Below are 15,658 nucleotides of genomic sequence, written 5' to 3'. Positions count from 1 at the left end.
CAAGCTTGAGGAGCTATGAAACATAATGATAATCAGAGATTGAGGCTAATGGTTATGTTTAAGGTCAATTTGACTTATGGTTGAGAGTGGAGCATGAGTGAGTGTTGGGATGTACCTGAGTATGTGATTGATGAACATGAGAGTAGAGGATAAGTCTACTTGTTGTACCTCATCAATCCTGATTCTATTTGCAAATAAGTGCTTCCTTTTGTCTTGTGTGAATTGGAAGGAGATGATATGTAAGGGAGACTACAAATGTCCGTAGGGGAGGCTACAAGTGGGCTGTAGGAGTGACTACAGTCAGTTAGGTAGGATACAAAAGTGAGATGGACTCTTTCCACTATGGTATTATGGTACGGTGATGCTCATGGTGTTGTCATGACTATGATAGACGATTTTGTCTTTGACATCTTTAGTTCCAAGTATTCACATAAACTACTCCTCTCATGGTGTCCTTTGATGTTGGCTGAGGTGCTATGGGTGGTTGCCCAGTTGTCTACCTTGTTTGGGTATGTGTCCCGAGCTATTAGATGTTGTGGTGATGTGTGGTTGTTGTGTCTCCTTGTCGTACTTCATAAATTTAGAGGTGATTCTCTTCGTTTGAGAGACGGTAGAAGAGATAAGGTTTGAGTGTTGTCCTTCGTCTTTCGAAGTAGTAGAAAGAGAAGGATGTCTTGTTCGCAGATTTTCGGGTCGTGCTGAGTATAGTGCTCATTGTGAGCAACAACTGAGATTTTACTCATAATTCCTTAAGGAGCCAAGGAGTTAGATCCAAAGCTAGAGTAGAAGACGACTCAAACAATCCTGTTTTGGTAAATAGGTTTTGTACGATAGAATACAGAAAGACGACACTTGTTTTGGAATTGCTTTGTTGTGGCTTTGGTTAGGATGACTTACCTTTGAGTGACTTTCTTGGGTTTGCCATGTTGATAGTATTCGTATGTTGACTAATAGTTGTTGTTATGTTATTTTATTGGATGATTAATCTAGTAGCTCACCCTTATGGTTTGTATGTATTCATGTTGTTATATGAAAGTAGATGTTATTACATATGTTTTAACGGATGAATAGAACAATGAGATGTTGTGGAGTGCTTAGAGAAAATTCTTATTGTTTTACTTTTAAACATTTCGAGTTAATTTAATGTAATTATTTTGTATTATTATTTAAAATTTACAAGATTGGAATAAGTTTTCATTTATTTGGTATTATAATAAATTAAGATTTTTATTACATCAGTTTCCAAATTATGTTTTTGGTAATTTTTAACTTATAAGAAAGTTTTATAATTATTCACAATCTCTTAAAACGGAATTTTACGCAAACCACCACTTGGATCTTGTTATCTTTTTAAATATCCATGCTTCACATCTCGGTAAAAATAATACTTGGATAACTATTTTGTATATTTAAAGATTGGTTTAATATCTCTTTTGGTCCCTCGAAAGGGGGCAAAAGTTCAATTCGGTCCTACCTTTTTTTAGAAGTTCAATGTGGTCCCAACTTTTGTAAAAAGTGTGCAATCAAGTCCTTTTTGGAAACGGCGTTGAGTTTTTAACGGAGCAACTGACAGGGTGGACTGAAGTTAGCTACGTGGCTGTGTGTGGGTAATACGTGGCTGTGAGAGGGTCATACGTGGCTGTGAGAGGGTAAATGTGATAATATTACTAAGGTTAAGAAATCAGAAGTTAGGGTTTAAGTTGCAGAGAAATTGGTAATTTGAGATACGAATGGCTTCTTCTGAAGGGTGTTCGTTGTGTTCGAGAAGTTGGGGCAAAGGATCTTCTGGGTGGTCCCATGGTTGTGGTGTGAGAGGAGGTGGGATAATCCCTACTTGTTACTGTGGTGATGTTGCTGTAACCAAAGTGGCGAGAACTACGAAGAATGCTGGGAGAAATTTCTGGGGTTGTCCATGTTACAAGGTAGGTTGTATACCCTTTAGAGTTAAAGTTTTTTTGAATTGATGCATTTGTTGATAGATTCCCTAACTTGGTGAATAACAGGGTGGATCTTCAATTGGCAGCTCGTGTAACTTTTTCAAGTGGTGTGTTGAAGAGAAAGTTGATGAAAAAGATTGCACAATGGTGAGGAGGATAAGTCAGCTGGAAAATTCAGTGAAGGACTTGCAGAAAATGATGAAGATCTTAGTTGTAGCTTTGTGTGTGTGTATTGTGGTGTGCCTTGTTCAGGTTCTGTTTAGGTTGATTTAGTTAGATTGTAACATCCTATGTTTTGAAAGGTGTAAGATCAATTAAGCAATTGAATGTATTACGTATTGACTATTTTAATGAGTTAATTTCAGTGATTAATGTTCAAATCAGTCCCCCTGATGTTTTAACAATATTGAAATCAGTCCCCTGATGTTTTAAAAATGTTGAAATGAGTCCCCCATTTGCTTTAAAACTGTTCACAAAGGTCACCCCAATAATGCATATGATGCTGAATAATGGTACATAAAACAAATACATAAAACAAAAACATAAAACCAGTTTCATTCATTACGACACATAAAAGAAATACATAAAATAAGTTCAGTAAGTAAGTTAAGTATCTATTACACCACCATGTAACAAACAGTACATATTACACCACCATGTAATTTAACTATCTAATAACCCAATTTCATCTAAGTATCTTTTCTTCTGACTTTGCATTTTGTTGGCCGGGATGATTGGGGACTTGATGACTGTGATGGTTCAGGGGTTGGGGAACTTGGACGTGGCTGTGATGGTTGTGTTGTTTCTGCTGGCTGGGGCTTTAAAGGGCAGTTATTCTTGTTGTGCCCCATCTGACGACAAATACCACATTTTTTCCTATGGCCACCAACACGCATTTGAGTGTGATCTTTAGTTAGCTCCCATGCTTCCAACCTCCTTTTTTTCTTTGGCCTCCCAGGCATCTTCCTGATCAGTGGTGGTAGTACATCATTGAAATTTGTGGTTTCCCATAGTAGGTGGCCATTGAGTGGAAAAATTATGGACGCATATACCTCTTCATAGGTGGATCTTGTGAACACATTGGGGACAAAAGTCTGTGGATCAACGTTGGAGAAGTTCATTGCTGCAATTGCATGACAGCATGGAATGACACTAATCATCCACTTTCTGCAGCTACACTCCTTTGTGTCCAGGTCCAGTGTGAACTTGTTCCCAACTGATGAAGTATGCCTAACCTCAAAAATCTTTCGTGCAGACCACCTGAAACAAATGAAGCACATGAACAATGTAGATAAATAACTTGTATATAAAATAAATTGAGTTATATTACCTTGACACCCAAAATCTTGACAGATTACATTCCTTCTCAAGTCTCTTCTTTATCTTTGGGCATATTGTGAAGTCCATAGATGCCACCTTGGTTCTATTGGTGGCCCACCTTTTCATGAGATGAACTCTGATATCCTCCATCATGGTTATAATAGGTTTTCCTCTTGAATGAATAAGAACACTGTTGAAAGCTTCACTGATGTTGTTATCTAGTGTATCAGTCATTGCTTGACCTGTGAAGCGAGATCTTGACCAAAACCTGTTGCGCACTCAAATGGGTTACAATGCATCAAGGATAGTAAATTGTATGTAATGGCTAATGGGTTACCTCGGGGGAATGCCTATGAGGTATTTATATGCTTCAATATTGACTTCTTTAATTTTCAGCATCTCTCTCTCCCAAGCCTGTGGATATGTGCTTGTGGCAACTGTCCACATCATATTTTTTAAAATTTGACCACCAAACCTTTTCCTAAAGTTTGCATACAGGTGCCTCATACAGAATCTTTGTTCTGCCCCAGGAAGAAGCTCTTGGATAGCTGGGACCAACCCCTGCACAAATAATTTTAGTCATAAAACAACATCCGTTAACAAAGCATTAACTAAAATTGAATATAAGGTGTATATTTACCTTCTGCTGGTCTGACATCCACGTGCACCCCCTACATACTTCACTACCCCCGAGGTCTTCAATTAATAATTGCAAAAACCATGTCCAGCTGTCTTTGTTCTCCACTTCTACTACTACATAGGCAAGGGGTAACATTTGATCGTTTGGGTCCCTACCAACAGCAGTGAGAAGCTCTCCCTTGTAATAACCTTTCAAAAAACATCCGTCTAAACATATAATGGGCCTACAAATTTTGAAGCTGTCTTTACAAGCTTTCAGACAAACATACATTCTTTGGAAGATTGGGTCACCATTATGAGAGTCAACTTTAATTTGCACTGTTGAACCTGGGTTACACCTCAACAACTCATGTCCATAGTCGTATATCCTTTTATACTGTTCTTTGAAATCTCCTTCAAGCTGTCTTGTGGCAATTAACTTTGCCCTTCGTGCCTTGGATATTAACACATTTGTATTCCATTTTCTTAATGCTTTAGTACGAATATCATTCACCTTTAAATTAGGATTGTCAACTAAAGACCTATATATTTCTTCACTCAACCACTGAGCATTCATTAGTTTGATGTTAAGTTGCCTACTACAACCGTGAGTATCAATTATCTTCCTTAATTGCCAAATTTTGCGTGATGGCAAGTACCCACAGTAAGCTACCCATGGGCACTTCCCTTGGCCACCCATGCAACGCACCCTCACCCTACGCTTATCATTCTTCACAAATTTTAGATCCCTCCCAGCATGAACAGCATACCTTCTAATAGCATCCTTAAACTCTTCCTTCCCACTGAAAATGGTGCCCACTTGCCACTTGTAATCTGCCATGGACTTCTGTTTTGCATATTTTGAGAAACCACCTATACATACTCTATCCTCGTTGTCATCCTCCTCACTTGAACTGTTTTCAGGAGTTACAAGCATATCAGACTCCCAATCATCATCTAACAAACCCCTGCATTGTTGTTGGGTTTCTTGATCATTGTCTGCATCCACATATTCATCACCACTCAGATCATCCATTCCTGGTTCATCATCACTGTCCATGTCCACTTCCAATTCTTCTTCAGTATGAAGCTCCCATCCATCCTCAATGTCCGCTTCCAATTCTTGTTCAATATGAACCTCCCCTCCATCCTCAATGTCCACTTCCACTTCTTGTTCAGTAGGAACCTCCCCTCCCTCCTCAATGTCCACTTCCAATTCTTCTTCACTTTCAACCTCCCTTCCATCCTCAATGTGCACTTCCACTAATCCATCATTTTCAAGCTCAACTCTGTCCTCATTCTCAACCTCCACTGCAACCTCAACATCTTCTGCATCCTCCTTGTCATCCTCCCAGACATTTTCATTCTTAGGATCCTCCTTGTCACCCTCAACATGTGCTTCTCCTCCAACGTCACTACCCTCACCACTGTCTACTGGACCTTCACATAGGTACAAAATCTCATTGTCATCATTTTCTACAATAGCTGGTTCGTCCACCCCATGCACAACATACAGGTTCACTTTCCCCAAATAATTAGCCACCTTCATCATGTTCATAGCTCCTTTATCATCATCAAGCTTATGTAAAACATGTTGGATATTGTAATATAATTCTTTTACTTCCATGTAACCCAGATCTTTAAGTGAACCTAATACTCCAAGATAACACCATTTATCGGGATCTACGTCCCAATAAACTATGTCCCCGCCCATATACTTAAAGGGGACTTCTTTGATCAAGGTCCCACCGTGATGGACCACAACCTGAAACATGTCTTCACCCATCCCTACCCCAACCCTGCAAATGCAAACGGGGACCACTAATTTAAGTTAAACTAATATCTATGGGACCACTATCAACCATCAAAACAAGACAACTTTTCACCCCTACTTAAACCCCCCTATAAAGCGACAACAGTGATAACATATACAACAACTACATGTCATAAAATTATCAAACATAAACCCTAACCTGATTTGCGGTTTCCAATTTGAGCTTCAGATTTCCGGTATCCAATTCGCGCTTCAGATTTCAACACACTTCCTCCACGATGATAAATCCCAAATTACCAATTTCTCTGCAACTCAAACCCTAACTTCTGATTTCTTAACCTCAGTAATATTATCACATTTACCCTCTCACAGCCACGTATCACCCTCTCACAGCCACGTATCACCCTCTCACAGCCACGTATTACCCACACACAGCCACGTAGCTAACTTCAGTCCATCCTGTCAGCTGCTCCGTTAAAAACACAACGCCGTTTCCAAAAAGGACTTGATTGCACACTTTTTACAAAAGTTGGGACCACATTGAACTTCTAAAAAAAGGTAGGACCGAATTGAACTTTTGCCCCCTTTCGAGGGACCAAAAGAGGTATTAAACCTTAAAGATTTGAGTACTGAATTTTGTTGGAACTAGACAATAGGAAAATAAGCTCCTGGAAACATAAAATTATACATTACATTTAACCTCTTTACTGGAAAAAAGTAGACAATAAATTTAACTTTGAGATCGAACTCATATAGTTTTTCTCATAATAACTGCAAACTTGTTTTTCAACTCTTCGGACAAAATTACAAACAATATTGTCAAAATTTACAGTCCTTCATACAATTTTTGTGACGAAAATTGCAAATTCATTCATAGCACACAACAACATATAAGAGGTTTATTGAACAACTATCCATTCTTCATTATTTCTACAGTAGTTTTCAACATTTTCCTTCTTCATATTACTCAAAGTAGAATTTTGGTAAATATATACTTCAGAATCAATGAATTTCGACTCAAATTTATCTGCTCCCAACCAGCTTCAACCCTGATTCTGAGCCATATATGGGAAAGATGCCAAACTCTTGTATGCTTGCTTCACTATTTTCAAAAATAAATGTTACGTTGCTGAAGAAATGGCCATGCCCGTCTTCAGTTATTGCATCAAATTCAGTAATGTCATGATACATACATAGCACGTGATTCGAAGTTAAACTTTCGTATTCCAACAATCTCTGGAGCCAACCAACCCTTATGCCATCTTGATAAACAGAACACGAAACACCAGACTGCAAGAGTGATCCCTTAGAGAGAATGATGAAATAAATGAAACCATACAATTCAGTTTTCCAAAGATAAGGAATAGTTATTGAAGTCCCTGTTCTGTTAAACACACATTCATCAATCACATGGTTTCCTGGAAATAAATACTCTTCCTCATAACATCTTAGATCGTTCTTGCGTAAGTAGGGTATGCGACTCTGCAACATGTGTTGCAACACTAGACGTTGAGTCATGTATGAGTCTAGAGAAGTGCAGTTACAAGCACTCAACTTCTCAAGGGATGGTGGAAGCTTAGGCAAAGACACAAGTTTCTTACAATCATCTAACCAAAGCATTCTCAATGTTGAAAGGCTTTTGATGTTCTTCATGGAAAATCTCTCAGCATTAGATGCCAATTCTGTGAGGGAGTGCTTGTGAGAGCCATGAATTATTGGTTCATCAGTTAACTCGCCGAGATTGCGACAACCCGTTAGATAAAGAGCTTTGAGCTTCCTTTTGTGCCAAATTGATGATGGTATTGAACATATAGAAGTGAAAGCTAAGCTCAATCTTGTCAATTCCTCTGATGTCACTGAAAATTTTCTTAGTGATGAACAACCATAGAGGTTCAGTACACGAAGAGATTTTGAATGGACATGGACCTCATGCAAGCTTTCACAATAGCAAAGAGAAACATTTTCAAGTTTTTCTGCCAAGGATAAGTCTGGAATCTCAATCAAGTCTCGGGATCCCCACAGGTCAATAGTCTTCAAATTCACAAGGTTCTGTTAAAAAGTTGTTAAATTCAAAATGATGAGCCTCAAGCATAAGAAAAATTTGACTGAGATCATAAATGTAGTACATATACCTGAACACCATCCCAAAGCTTTTTAAGCTTGCTACAACGCATGCAAAGCTCCACAAGTTTTTCAGCAGAGAAGTTAGCTGGCAAAGACTCAAGACAGAATCCATCCCAATGAAGGTACCTCATTTTATGAGACACAGTATTAAGACCATTAGGAAGATACACATTAAATATGTTAAACTTGCTCCAACTATGGATTTTGAAAAATCTCACGTTAGTCATCTTTGCAAGGAAATCAGAACTCAAATAGATATCCTCAATTAATTTGGACAAATCTAAAATTATGCCTTCAACAATATCAGTTCCCTAAACCAAACAAAACAAACATGGAATAGTCATTAGCAGGTACTAGCTAAATTCTTAAAGTATACTTAAATTAACATATAGAAGCAAAAATGTTTTTAATTTACCTTGTTGTATTTGAAGACTTCATGCACTTCCTCATGTTTCCACAACCGACTTCGTCTTCCAGGGTCTTTGACACATTCTTGATGAACAATTTCCCAACCCATTTCTTGTATCAAGTCATGCATTTCTAGTCGATTGCCCCCTGAAATTGTTATCAGAGCTCTATCCAGAAGCACTTCTATCCCAGATATTGCAGAAAAATCAAAAGCTTCCAACATGTTTGTCACATGATCTCTCTGGTTCCCTCTAAAGAAGCATGCAATGTCTAGAAATATGTCCTTCTGAGAGTGATCTAAGTCATCATAACTTAATTTTAAGACAGTGTGAATTTTCATATTTGGAAACTTTTGGAGTTTTCTCAATTCACATTCCCATGCTCCCTTACTTCTTGAACGAAGACTTGCACCAAGAACTTTCAAAGCCAAAGGAACACCTTTGCAATAGGAGGTTGCACTTCTTGATAGATCTTCGTATCCATATTTAGGTTGTTTTTCTCTAAAAACAGTCAAACTGAAAAGTTGAAGGGAGTGATGAAAGCTCAATTCCTTGACTTCATATATTTTATCAACTTGGCTAAATATTTGCTTGTTTCTACTTGTAACAACGACTCTACTTCCGAGTCCCATGAAATCAAAATATTCAATTAGATTTTCTAATTGCTCAGAGGTAGCCACATCATCCAAGACTATGAAAACTTTTTTGCGTCCTAGCCTACTCAAAACAAACTTGGTTACTGAAAAGGCTACATCAAAACAATGATTTTTATTCCCTAACAACTCAGAAAAAAGCTTATTACGTAAGGCTTTGACTCCATGCTTGTCTGATTCTTCCCTTACATTTTCAAGGAAGCAGTGACCTTCAAACTCGTGAGATAGTTTGTCATATAGAGCACAAGCAAGGGTGGTTTTACCTATTCCACCCATGCCCCATATTCCCAAGATTTTAACTTCATTTGACCCTACTTTTAGCAATGACTCAATCTTTTCATAGTTTTCCTCAATTCCAACCAATCCTTTGTGCCAGTTTGGGTATATAGGAGCCAATTTTTGCAAAACATCTTCAACAATATCCTTAAGGAGTTCAGATTCAACCCTTGCATGTGAAAAGAGAAACATAAATAAATGATGTGTAGATAGTCTAACAAATTCAAAACTAAAACAAGCAACTATGAAAGTACTACACATAATCCATGACCAACAATGGTAGTGCAGATGAGTAACCAAAATGTGTTGAAGATCATGGTGATATGACCAAATTAAAGTTTGAACTAAACCCAAATAAAAGCCTTTGTTTTTTCTATGCAGCAAGCTTCTCAAGCAAACTAGTATGAAAGGTGTTTATGCATGCTTAATTTAAGATCAAATTTGGATTCTGAAAACAGATTGTATGAAAGGTGTTTATGCTTGGTTAGAACTAGTATGAAAGCTTCTCAAGCTGTGATAGACAATTGTATGAATTCTTAATTTAAAATCAAATTTGGCATAATTTAAAACCAAATTTGGACAACTCAACTTCACTCACTCTCAAATTAGTTTACCTGTATGTCCGAGAGTCCCATGCAGTTAAATTGGCTGCTTCAGTGAGAGCAGCTTTCCATTTGTTGCACATGGGTTCTCCCTTATGTGTTACAAATAATTTCTCATAGCTTCCTGTCTGCTTCCTTACATGGGATGGATCTATGTCATAGAACACTGGTATCACAATCTGTCCTCTTTCTTTCTTACATTCCATAATCTTGCTGAGTTCACCCAAGCACCACTTTGAGGAAGCATAGTTCTCTGAGAAGATGACAATAGATATATGAGAATCTTCAATTACTTGGATTAGTGTTGTTGAGATCTCCTCTCCCTTTTCAAGACGATTGTCGATAAAGGTTTCAACCTTCTTTTGCTTCAAAGCATCATAAAGATGGCTTGTGAATTTTTTGCGGGTGTCCTCACCTCGAAAGCTTAGAAACACATCATATCTTTTAGAAGATAACACTGAAGGAGAGTAAGAGGATGAAGCAACAACACCGATAACTTTCTGCTCAACCATTATGAATTTCAAGTATTGCTTATCACTTGGGAAAACTTATGCTCCATTCTTTCAAACATAACATGTGGTTAACCTGACAAAATTCACATCAAATAGAGAAGAACATGAATATTCAAAATAAGTTCATCACAGCATACGCAGTCATGCAGATGGCACCAAGACATATTCTTATTTTCTACTTTCTAACCATTTAAAACATGTTTAACACTTAAATTAAGAGATGGACAAGCATATCAATTACAACTCAAAATCTAATCAGATAACTGAAATTAGGTTTAAAGTAAAAGACAATTGTAGAAGACCAATCTGTTCTGGCTGTGCCCTTAGGACTATTGTCAGCTTAATTCAAAGAAAAACAACATCCAAAATGAGCTTGACCAATAATACAAAGAAAATAGGCGAATATATTTACGCATTTCAGCGAACAATTCATATTCACTACTCCTTTTGTTTTGCTTTTTTAGAAGTTACTTTTCAATTTAGACACCACAAAACCACTCTTCTCAGGAGGAATTTACATTCTTAACCAGTTCTCTTTCAATTAAAACATGGGAAAACAATAATAAATCATATTAGTCAAACTTTTCATTTTTGATTGTTCCTAAGTGATGGTAAAATTCAGAATAGAGAAAGAATTTACCACTGACCCAATCCAACTGCTTGCCAGAGAAGAATACACTGATTCTTTACATAAATACCAGAGCTTCTTGGGCGCAACAAAGATAACTACACCAGAATTTTATAGTTCATATGAATATATTAGATCAAAATGTTTAAATTCTTTGGCAAATATGAAAGAATTAGAGGGAAGTGTTGATGTTGAATAAGTCGGTGGTGTCTATGTCATGGATGTTCCCAAGTTTCCTACGCAATGTGCTCTTTTTAGATTTTCACGCATTTAATTTCTCGTGACTTCAGTGCTGACGGATGGATTTTAAGTAGTGAACATAGAACTTAGAGTCATTTTGAATCCATGAATCAAATCTACGGGAGTCAATTGCAATGGTGGACCGAGCAGACTTGCTACGACAAGTCCCCTTAAGATGCTGACTGCTTCAACCTTATTGTTTGCAAGGGAAACTAACGGGTATTTCATGAGAAGTGTTACTATGGGTTTATAGCTGACACATCATCGGGTAAGGTGGCAAAATAATTGGAAAAGACTGAAAGGACCGAGCGGTTGATATGCTAAAACGCATTTCATGACGTCAGTCCCGACAATTGTTGAGTAGAATTAAGGCGCAATTAATGTCACAACGGTTACTGTTAAACGGTTAAGGTTTGTATTAATGATAAAGAGGTAGATTAATTGGTTAGATTCTTTTAAACTGTATAAATAAGGGTTTAATTTTGAGGTAAAGACACTTTTACTCACTATTGAATTACACAAGGCCTATAGAGAAAAATTCTGACTTGAGCGTCGGAGTCTATTCTGCAGGTCATCCCCCTACACCGATCGGTTATCTGGAGCAAGGAGCAAGGAGGACGTTCGGCAGAGACAGGAACTCTTCAGCTGGTTATCCTCATCCCATTTCCATAAAGATTTTGAAGACACCCTAACGAGACCATAAGGATGGCAGCACAAGACCCAGTAGCGATGATGCAGGAGATGAGAAGACATATGGAGGCCATGCAGACGGAGATCACGACTTTGAGAGCCGAGCGGGATGCAACGCTAAGGGACCGCGATGTGGGGCAAAGGGACCGCGATGTGGGACAGAGGGCCCCGCCGAATCAGCAGTCGGCGACACCCACTCGAACTCCCATTGTGGAATTTTCTGAAACTGATCATGAGGATTCTGATCAGGAGGAGAACAGTTCCAGAAGCCCCCTTGTCCGACCAACAAACGCCGCTCGGGAAAGGGCGCTTCACCCTTTTACAGCTGCAGTCATGGAGGAGCCAATGTCGGATAGGATGCTCTCAACTCTTGAAAAATATGATGGATCAGGGGATCTAGAGGAGCATCTAAGGTCATTTGCAGATGTCATGGCTATCTAATCACCCAATGAGAGTGTGTGGTGCAGGGTTTTTTCCCTATCGGTTAAAGGGGAGGCTGTTCCATTTTCTTCGGCCCAGGACCATTGACAGTTTTGAGACCTTGAGACACCTATTTGAGCGAGAGTTTGCCTCCAGTAAGATGCAAAGTCTTACATACATGGAGCTGACTAAAATCAAGCAGGAGAAAGGCGAAGGCCTGAGGGATTTTATCCACCGTTATAATCAGATCGTATGGCAGGTGAAGGGCGTGGGTAAGAAATTCATAATGAGCACCTTGTCTACTGCTTTAAGACCTTGTTCTTTGGTGGAAAGCCTATTCGCACGACCACCCATGACAATGGACGAATTGCAAGATAGGGCGCCTGAATTCATTCGGATTGAGGAAATGCGAGCTATCCAAAAAAGGCGGCACGAAGAGAATACTTCGTCCTCAGGCCAAGAGAAGAAAGAGGGTAAGAAGAAGCTCGTTCCAAACAAACGAAAGAAAGGGAAAAAGTTCAAAGATAGTCCGAAAGACCCCAGATTTGAGCGGTATACCCAACTGAATGCGCCAAGGGCGAGAATTTTGGAGGAAGCCCTGAGCGCGGATCTCCTTCCCCCATTGAATAAAAAATTGAAGCCTAAGAATGCGGATGATACGAAGCATTGCATCTATTACCAGAATATGGGGCATACCAGTGAAGAATGCACCACTCTAAGAGACAAGGTTGAAGAATTGTTAAGGGCGGGGCATTTTAGAAGGTTCGTGAGGAGTAAGCGGGTGGAAAAAAGTCCACCAAGGAGAGGGAGATCCAAGCGGTCTGATCCTAGGGAGGATCGTCGTCGCAACGGAAGTCAAAGTCATGATCAACTGTTGGATGACATCATTAACAATATTTCTTGAGGCTTTGTTGCAGGAGGGTCGTCGGCATCTGCGAGGAAGAGGAGTTTGAGGGAGCTAAAAAGTGTGCATAGGGTGGACGTAAAAAATGCTCGATGACACCGATTACCTTTACTGATGAGGATTTTCATGCTCCCGATCTCGAGCAGAACGATCCTATGGTGATCACCGCTGTTATTGCTCGATACAGCATTGGCAAAGTTTTGATCGATCAAGGTAGTTCGGTCAACATCCTATACTGGAAGACTTTATAGCAAATGGATTTGTCGGAGCACTTGGTCGTGCCCTACAACGAGCATATTGTAGGGTTTGCTGGAGAAAGAGTAAATACCCGAGGGTACGTAGATTTGAGAACGTGCCTAGGAACCAAACGGGGTGCTAAGGAGCTGAAGACCATATTGTTGTTGGTAGAAGCTAGCACCCCATACAACGTGATTTTAGGCAGACCCTACCTAAATGCTTTTGGGGCAATCGTCTCAACACCCACCTAACCCTTAAGTTTCCTTCTAACAAGGGTACCATTTGCACCATCCGGGCAGATTAGAAGGTTGCTCGGGAGTCTTACGTTGCGAGCCTGAAGGTTGAACCCTCAACTTCTAGGCGAAAAGTCAAACGGTCGGAGGTAGCAATGACAGAGTTAGAGCCAATACTGACGACCGGATAGAGCCACTGGGAGAAAGGAGACTGTTCGATCTTGGGCGCAAGGAGGACCAGGTTACTTCCATTAGGAATGAGTTGGGAGAGGAACAAGCCAAGCTGATAGGCAAGCAGCTAAAGAAAAACAGAGAGTTGTTTGCTTGGATCGGAGCCGACATGCCGGGAATTCACCCAAAAGTTATGTCGAATAAATTGGCATTGTTTAAGGAGGCCCGCCCGGTGGCGCAGAAGAAGAGGAGGCTTAGGAAGGAGAAAAGGTTGGCGGTGGAGGTCGAGGTGAAGAAGCTCCTTGAGGAAAAATTCATTCGTGAAGTCAAGTATACTACTTGGATGGCGAATGTTGTTATGGTGAAAAAGTCGAATGGGCAGTGGAGGATGTGCACAGACTTAAACAAAGCATGCCCTAAAGACTCTTATCCTCTTCCGAGCATTGATGCTTTGGTAGATAGGGCGTCAGGGTTCCAAGTTTTAAGTTTTTTGGATGCCTATTCGGGTTATAATCAGATCCCCATGTACCCTCCCTGATAGTGATAAAACAACTTTCATTACTGAGCGGTCAAATTATTGCTATGAAGTAGTGTCATTCGGGTTGAAGAATGTAGGGGCTACATATCAACATTTGATGGACAAAGTCTTTTGTCATTAAATTGGGTAGTGCATGGAGGTTTATGTGGACGACATGGTTGTGTGCAGCCGTTCGGTGGAGGATACCTTAGCAGAAAGAAGAGAAATTGTTGTTTCCGAGCGGAAGCTTAGAAAAGGCTCATTGCTCGCCGCTATAACACTAAGATAAAACTAAGGCAGTTTGCTGAGGGAGATCTAGTGTGGCGAAAGACTGGAGACGCTCGGTGCAATCGAACGGATGGAAAGCTGGCTGCAAATTGGGAGGGTTCTTTCAGGGTGGTTGAAAACCTAAAAATGGAGCTTACCGGTTGGAACACCCTGTTGAGATTGTTGATAGGGGGAGCATAGTGTTAATTGAACCCACAATCTCTGTGATATCTGTTTTTGATTATGACAACACATTGTTAATAAAAACACATGTGTATGTATTGTGTTACTTTTGTTATATATGCTTATGCTTACTATGAGTTTTGTACAAAGCATAGTTGTGGACATATTGTGTTGATTATTGCATATTAATATGTTTGAAATGTGATTATATTCGTGTATGCATAATATGAGTTTTGGAAATGGAAAAACAACATGCACCAAGCATATTTGTATGACTTAATCGATTACAATGGTGTGTTAATCAATTAAAGTCATCAGACAACTTAACTTTCAAACTGTGGCAAAACAACAAGTTTTGAACTGATTACATTAGTGGTTAAATCGATTAAAACTCGTATGTTTGGAAAATTAATTTTCAAGTGTGTTGTGATGGATTTTGAGAAGAAAAGCTTTCAAAAATATGATAAGTGTTAAAGCTTAACCGATTACATGGATCATGTATTCAATGAAGTCTGTTAAAGTTTGAAAACTGTTTCATTGCTTGACATAATTGTCTCCACGGTCATATTTTTAAATATGTTGACCAAGCATTTATTGCAAATCGATTACATTAATTGATCATTCAATTAATGGATTTGACTCTTGTTAATCTGTTATAACTATGAAATGAAACCGATTAGATTAATAGCATAATAGATTAAAATGCGTATGATTTGACTTACACTATATATAGACGCATGATTTGAAATTCTGTAAGAAGACAATTGAGTTTAACAATTTTCATATCAAGTTTCAGATTGAGCTTTGAAGTTTTACAGAAGAGAGGATTGTTCTTGCTGCTAATCTTTTTTGTATTTGCCTATATTAGATTAGTGAGTTAGAGAGGTGATTTACATTTTGAAAGTGTGGTCGCTGTAAAGCCCGTGTTGTAAAAACTCAGATCTT

At 39.0% G+C, this 15,658-nt stretch overlaps 3 protein-coding genes across 4 annotated transcripts; 1 reads left to right on the top strand and 2 right to left on the bottom strand.

Moving 5' to 3' along the window:
* The first annotated feature begins 1,730 nt into the window (after window positions 1–1,730).
* Window positions 1,731–2,210, top strand: LOC148195741 (uncharacterized). Its single transcript, XM_088094249.1, has 2 exons — window positions 1,731–1,922; window positions 2,004–2,210. The coding sequence occupies exons 1-2, from the start codon at window positions 1,731–1,733 to the stop codon at window positions 2,208–2,210; spliced, it is 399 nt and encodes a 132-aa protein (XP_087950375.1).
* A 744-nt stretch (window positions 2,211–2,954) lies between these two features.
* Window positions 2,955–5,661, bottom strand: LOC148195740 (uncharacterized). The gene is made up of 6 exons (XM_088094209.1): window positions 5,304–5,661; window positions 5,062–5,273; window positions 3,898–4,965; window positions 3,595–3,818; window positions 3,268–3,525; window positions 2,955–3,181 (listed from the first exon to the last, which is right to left on the bottom strand). The coding sequence occupies exons 1-6, from the start codon at window positions 5,659–5,661 to the stop codon at window positions 3,094–3,096; spliced, it is 2,208 nt and encodes a 735-aa protein (XP_087950335.1). The 3' UTR covers window positions 2,955–3,093.
* An 832-nt stretch (window positions 5,662–6,493) lies between these two features.
* Window positions 6,494–11,185, bottom strand: LOC148195739 (disease resistance protein RPV1-like). 2 transcript variants are annotated; one of them, XM_088094503.1, is made up of 5 exons: window positions 10,864–11,185; window positions 9,724–10,296; window positions 8,189–9,278; window positions 7,782–8,084; window positions 6,494–7,698 (listed from the first exon to the last, which is right to left on the bottom strand). In XM_088094503.1, exons 2-5 carry the CDS (start codon window positions 10,221–10,223, stop codon window positions 6,673–6,675), a joined length of 2,919 nt encoding a protein of 972 aa, XP_087950629.1. In that variant the 5' UTR covers window positions 10,224–10,296; window positions 10,864–11,185; the 3' UTR covers window positions 6,494–6,672. The 2 variants fall into 2 exon arrangements, with proteins under 2 accessions (XP_087950629.1, XP_087950628.1); XM_088094502.1 differs by having other exon boundaries at window positions 10,871–11,185.
* Between the last annotated feature and the right edge of the window lie 4,473 nt (window positions 11,186–15,658).

The sequence above is a fragment of the Vigna umbellata genome, chromosome 7, assembly GCF_029865625.1.
Source record: "Vigna umbellata cultivar VRB3 chromosome 7, Vumbellata_1.0, whole genome shotgun sequence".
Classification (NCBI taxonomy): Eukaryota; Viridiplantae; Streptophyta; class Magnoliopsida; order Fabales; family Fabaceae; genus Vigna; species Vigna umbellata.
This window is presented reverse-complemented; position numbering and strand designations above follow the sequence as displayed.

Bases quoted from the DNA above. Each gene is read 5' to 3' on its own strand.
- LOC148195741 (XM_088094249.1), top strand. From the start codon at position 1,731: ATGGCTTCTTCTGAAGGGTGTTCGTTGTGTTCGAGAAGTTGGGGCAAA. The intron at 1,923-2,003 runs GTAGGTTGTATA...GGTGAATAACAG, and splicing joins GGGGTTGTCCATGTTACAAG to GGTGGATCTTCAATTGGCAG.
- LOC148195740 (XM_088094209.1), bottom strand. From the start codon at position 5,661: ATGGGTGAAGACATGTTTCAGGTTGTGGTCCATCACGGTGGGACCTTG. The intron at 3,819-3,897 runs GTAAATATACAC...TTATTTGTGCAG, and splicing joins GGATGTCAGACCAGCAGAAG to GGGTTGGTCCCAGCTATCCA. The intron at 3,182-3,267 runs GTAATATAACTC...TCTGCACGAAAG, and splicing joins TCAAGATTTTGGGTGTCAAG to ATTTTTGAGGTTAGGCATAC.
- LOC148195739 (XM_088094503.1), bottom strand. From the start codon at position 10,223: ATGGTTGAGCAGAAAGTTATCGGTGTTGTTGCTTCATCCTCTTACTCT. The intron at 9,279-9,723 runs GTAAACTAATTT...TTCACATGCAAG, and splicing joins TGGGACTCTCGGACATACAG to GGTTGAATCTGAACTCCTTA. The intron at 8,085-8,188 runs GTAAATTAAAAA...TGTTTGGTTTAG, and splicing joins AAGTCTTCAAATACAACAAG to GGAACTGATATTGTTGAAGG.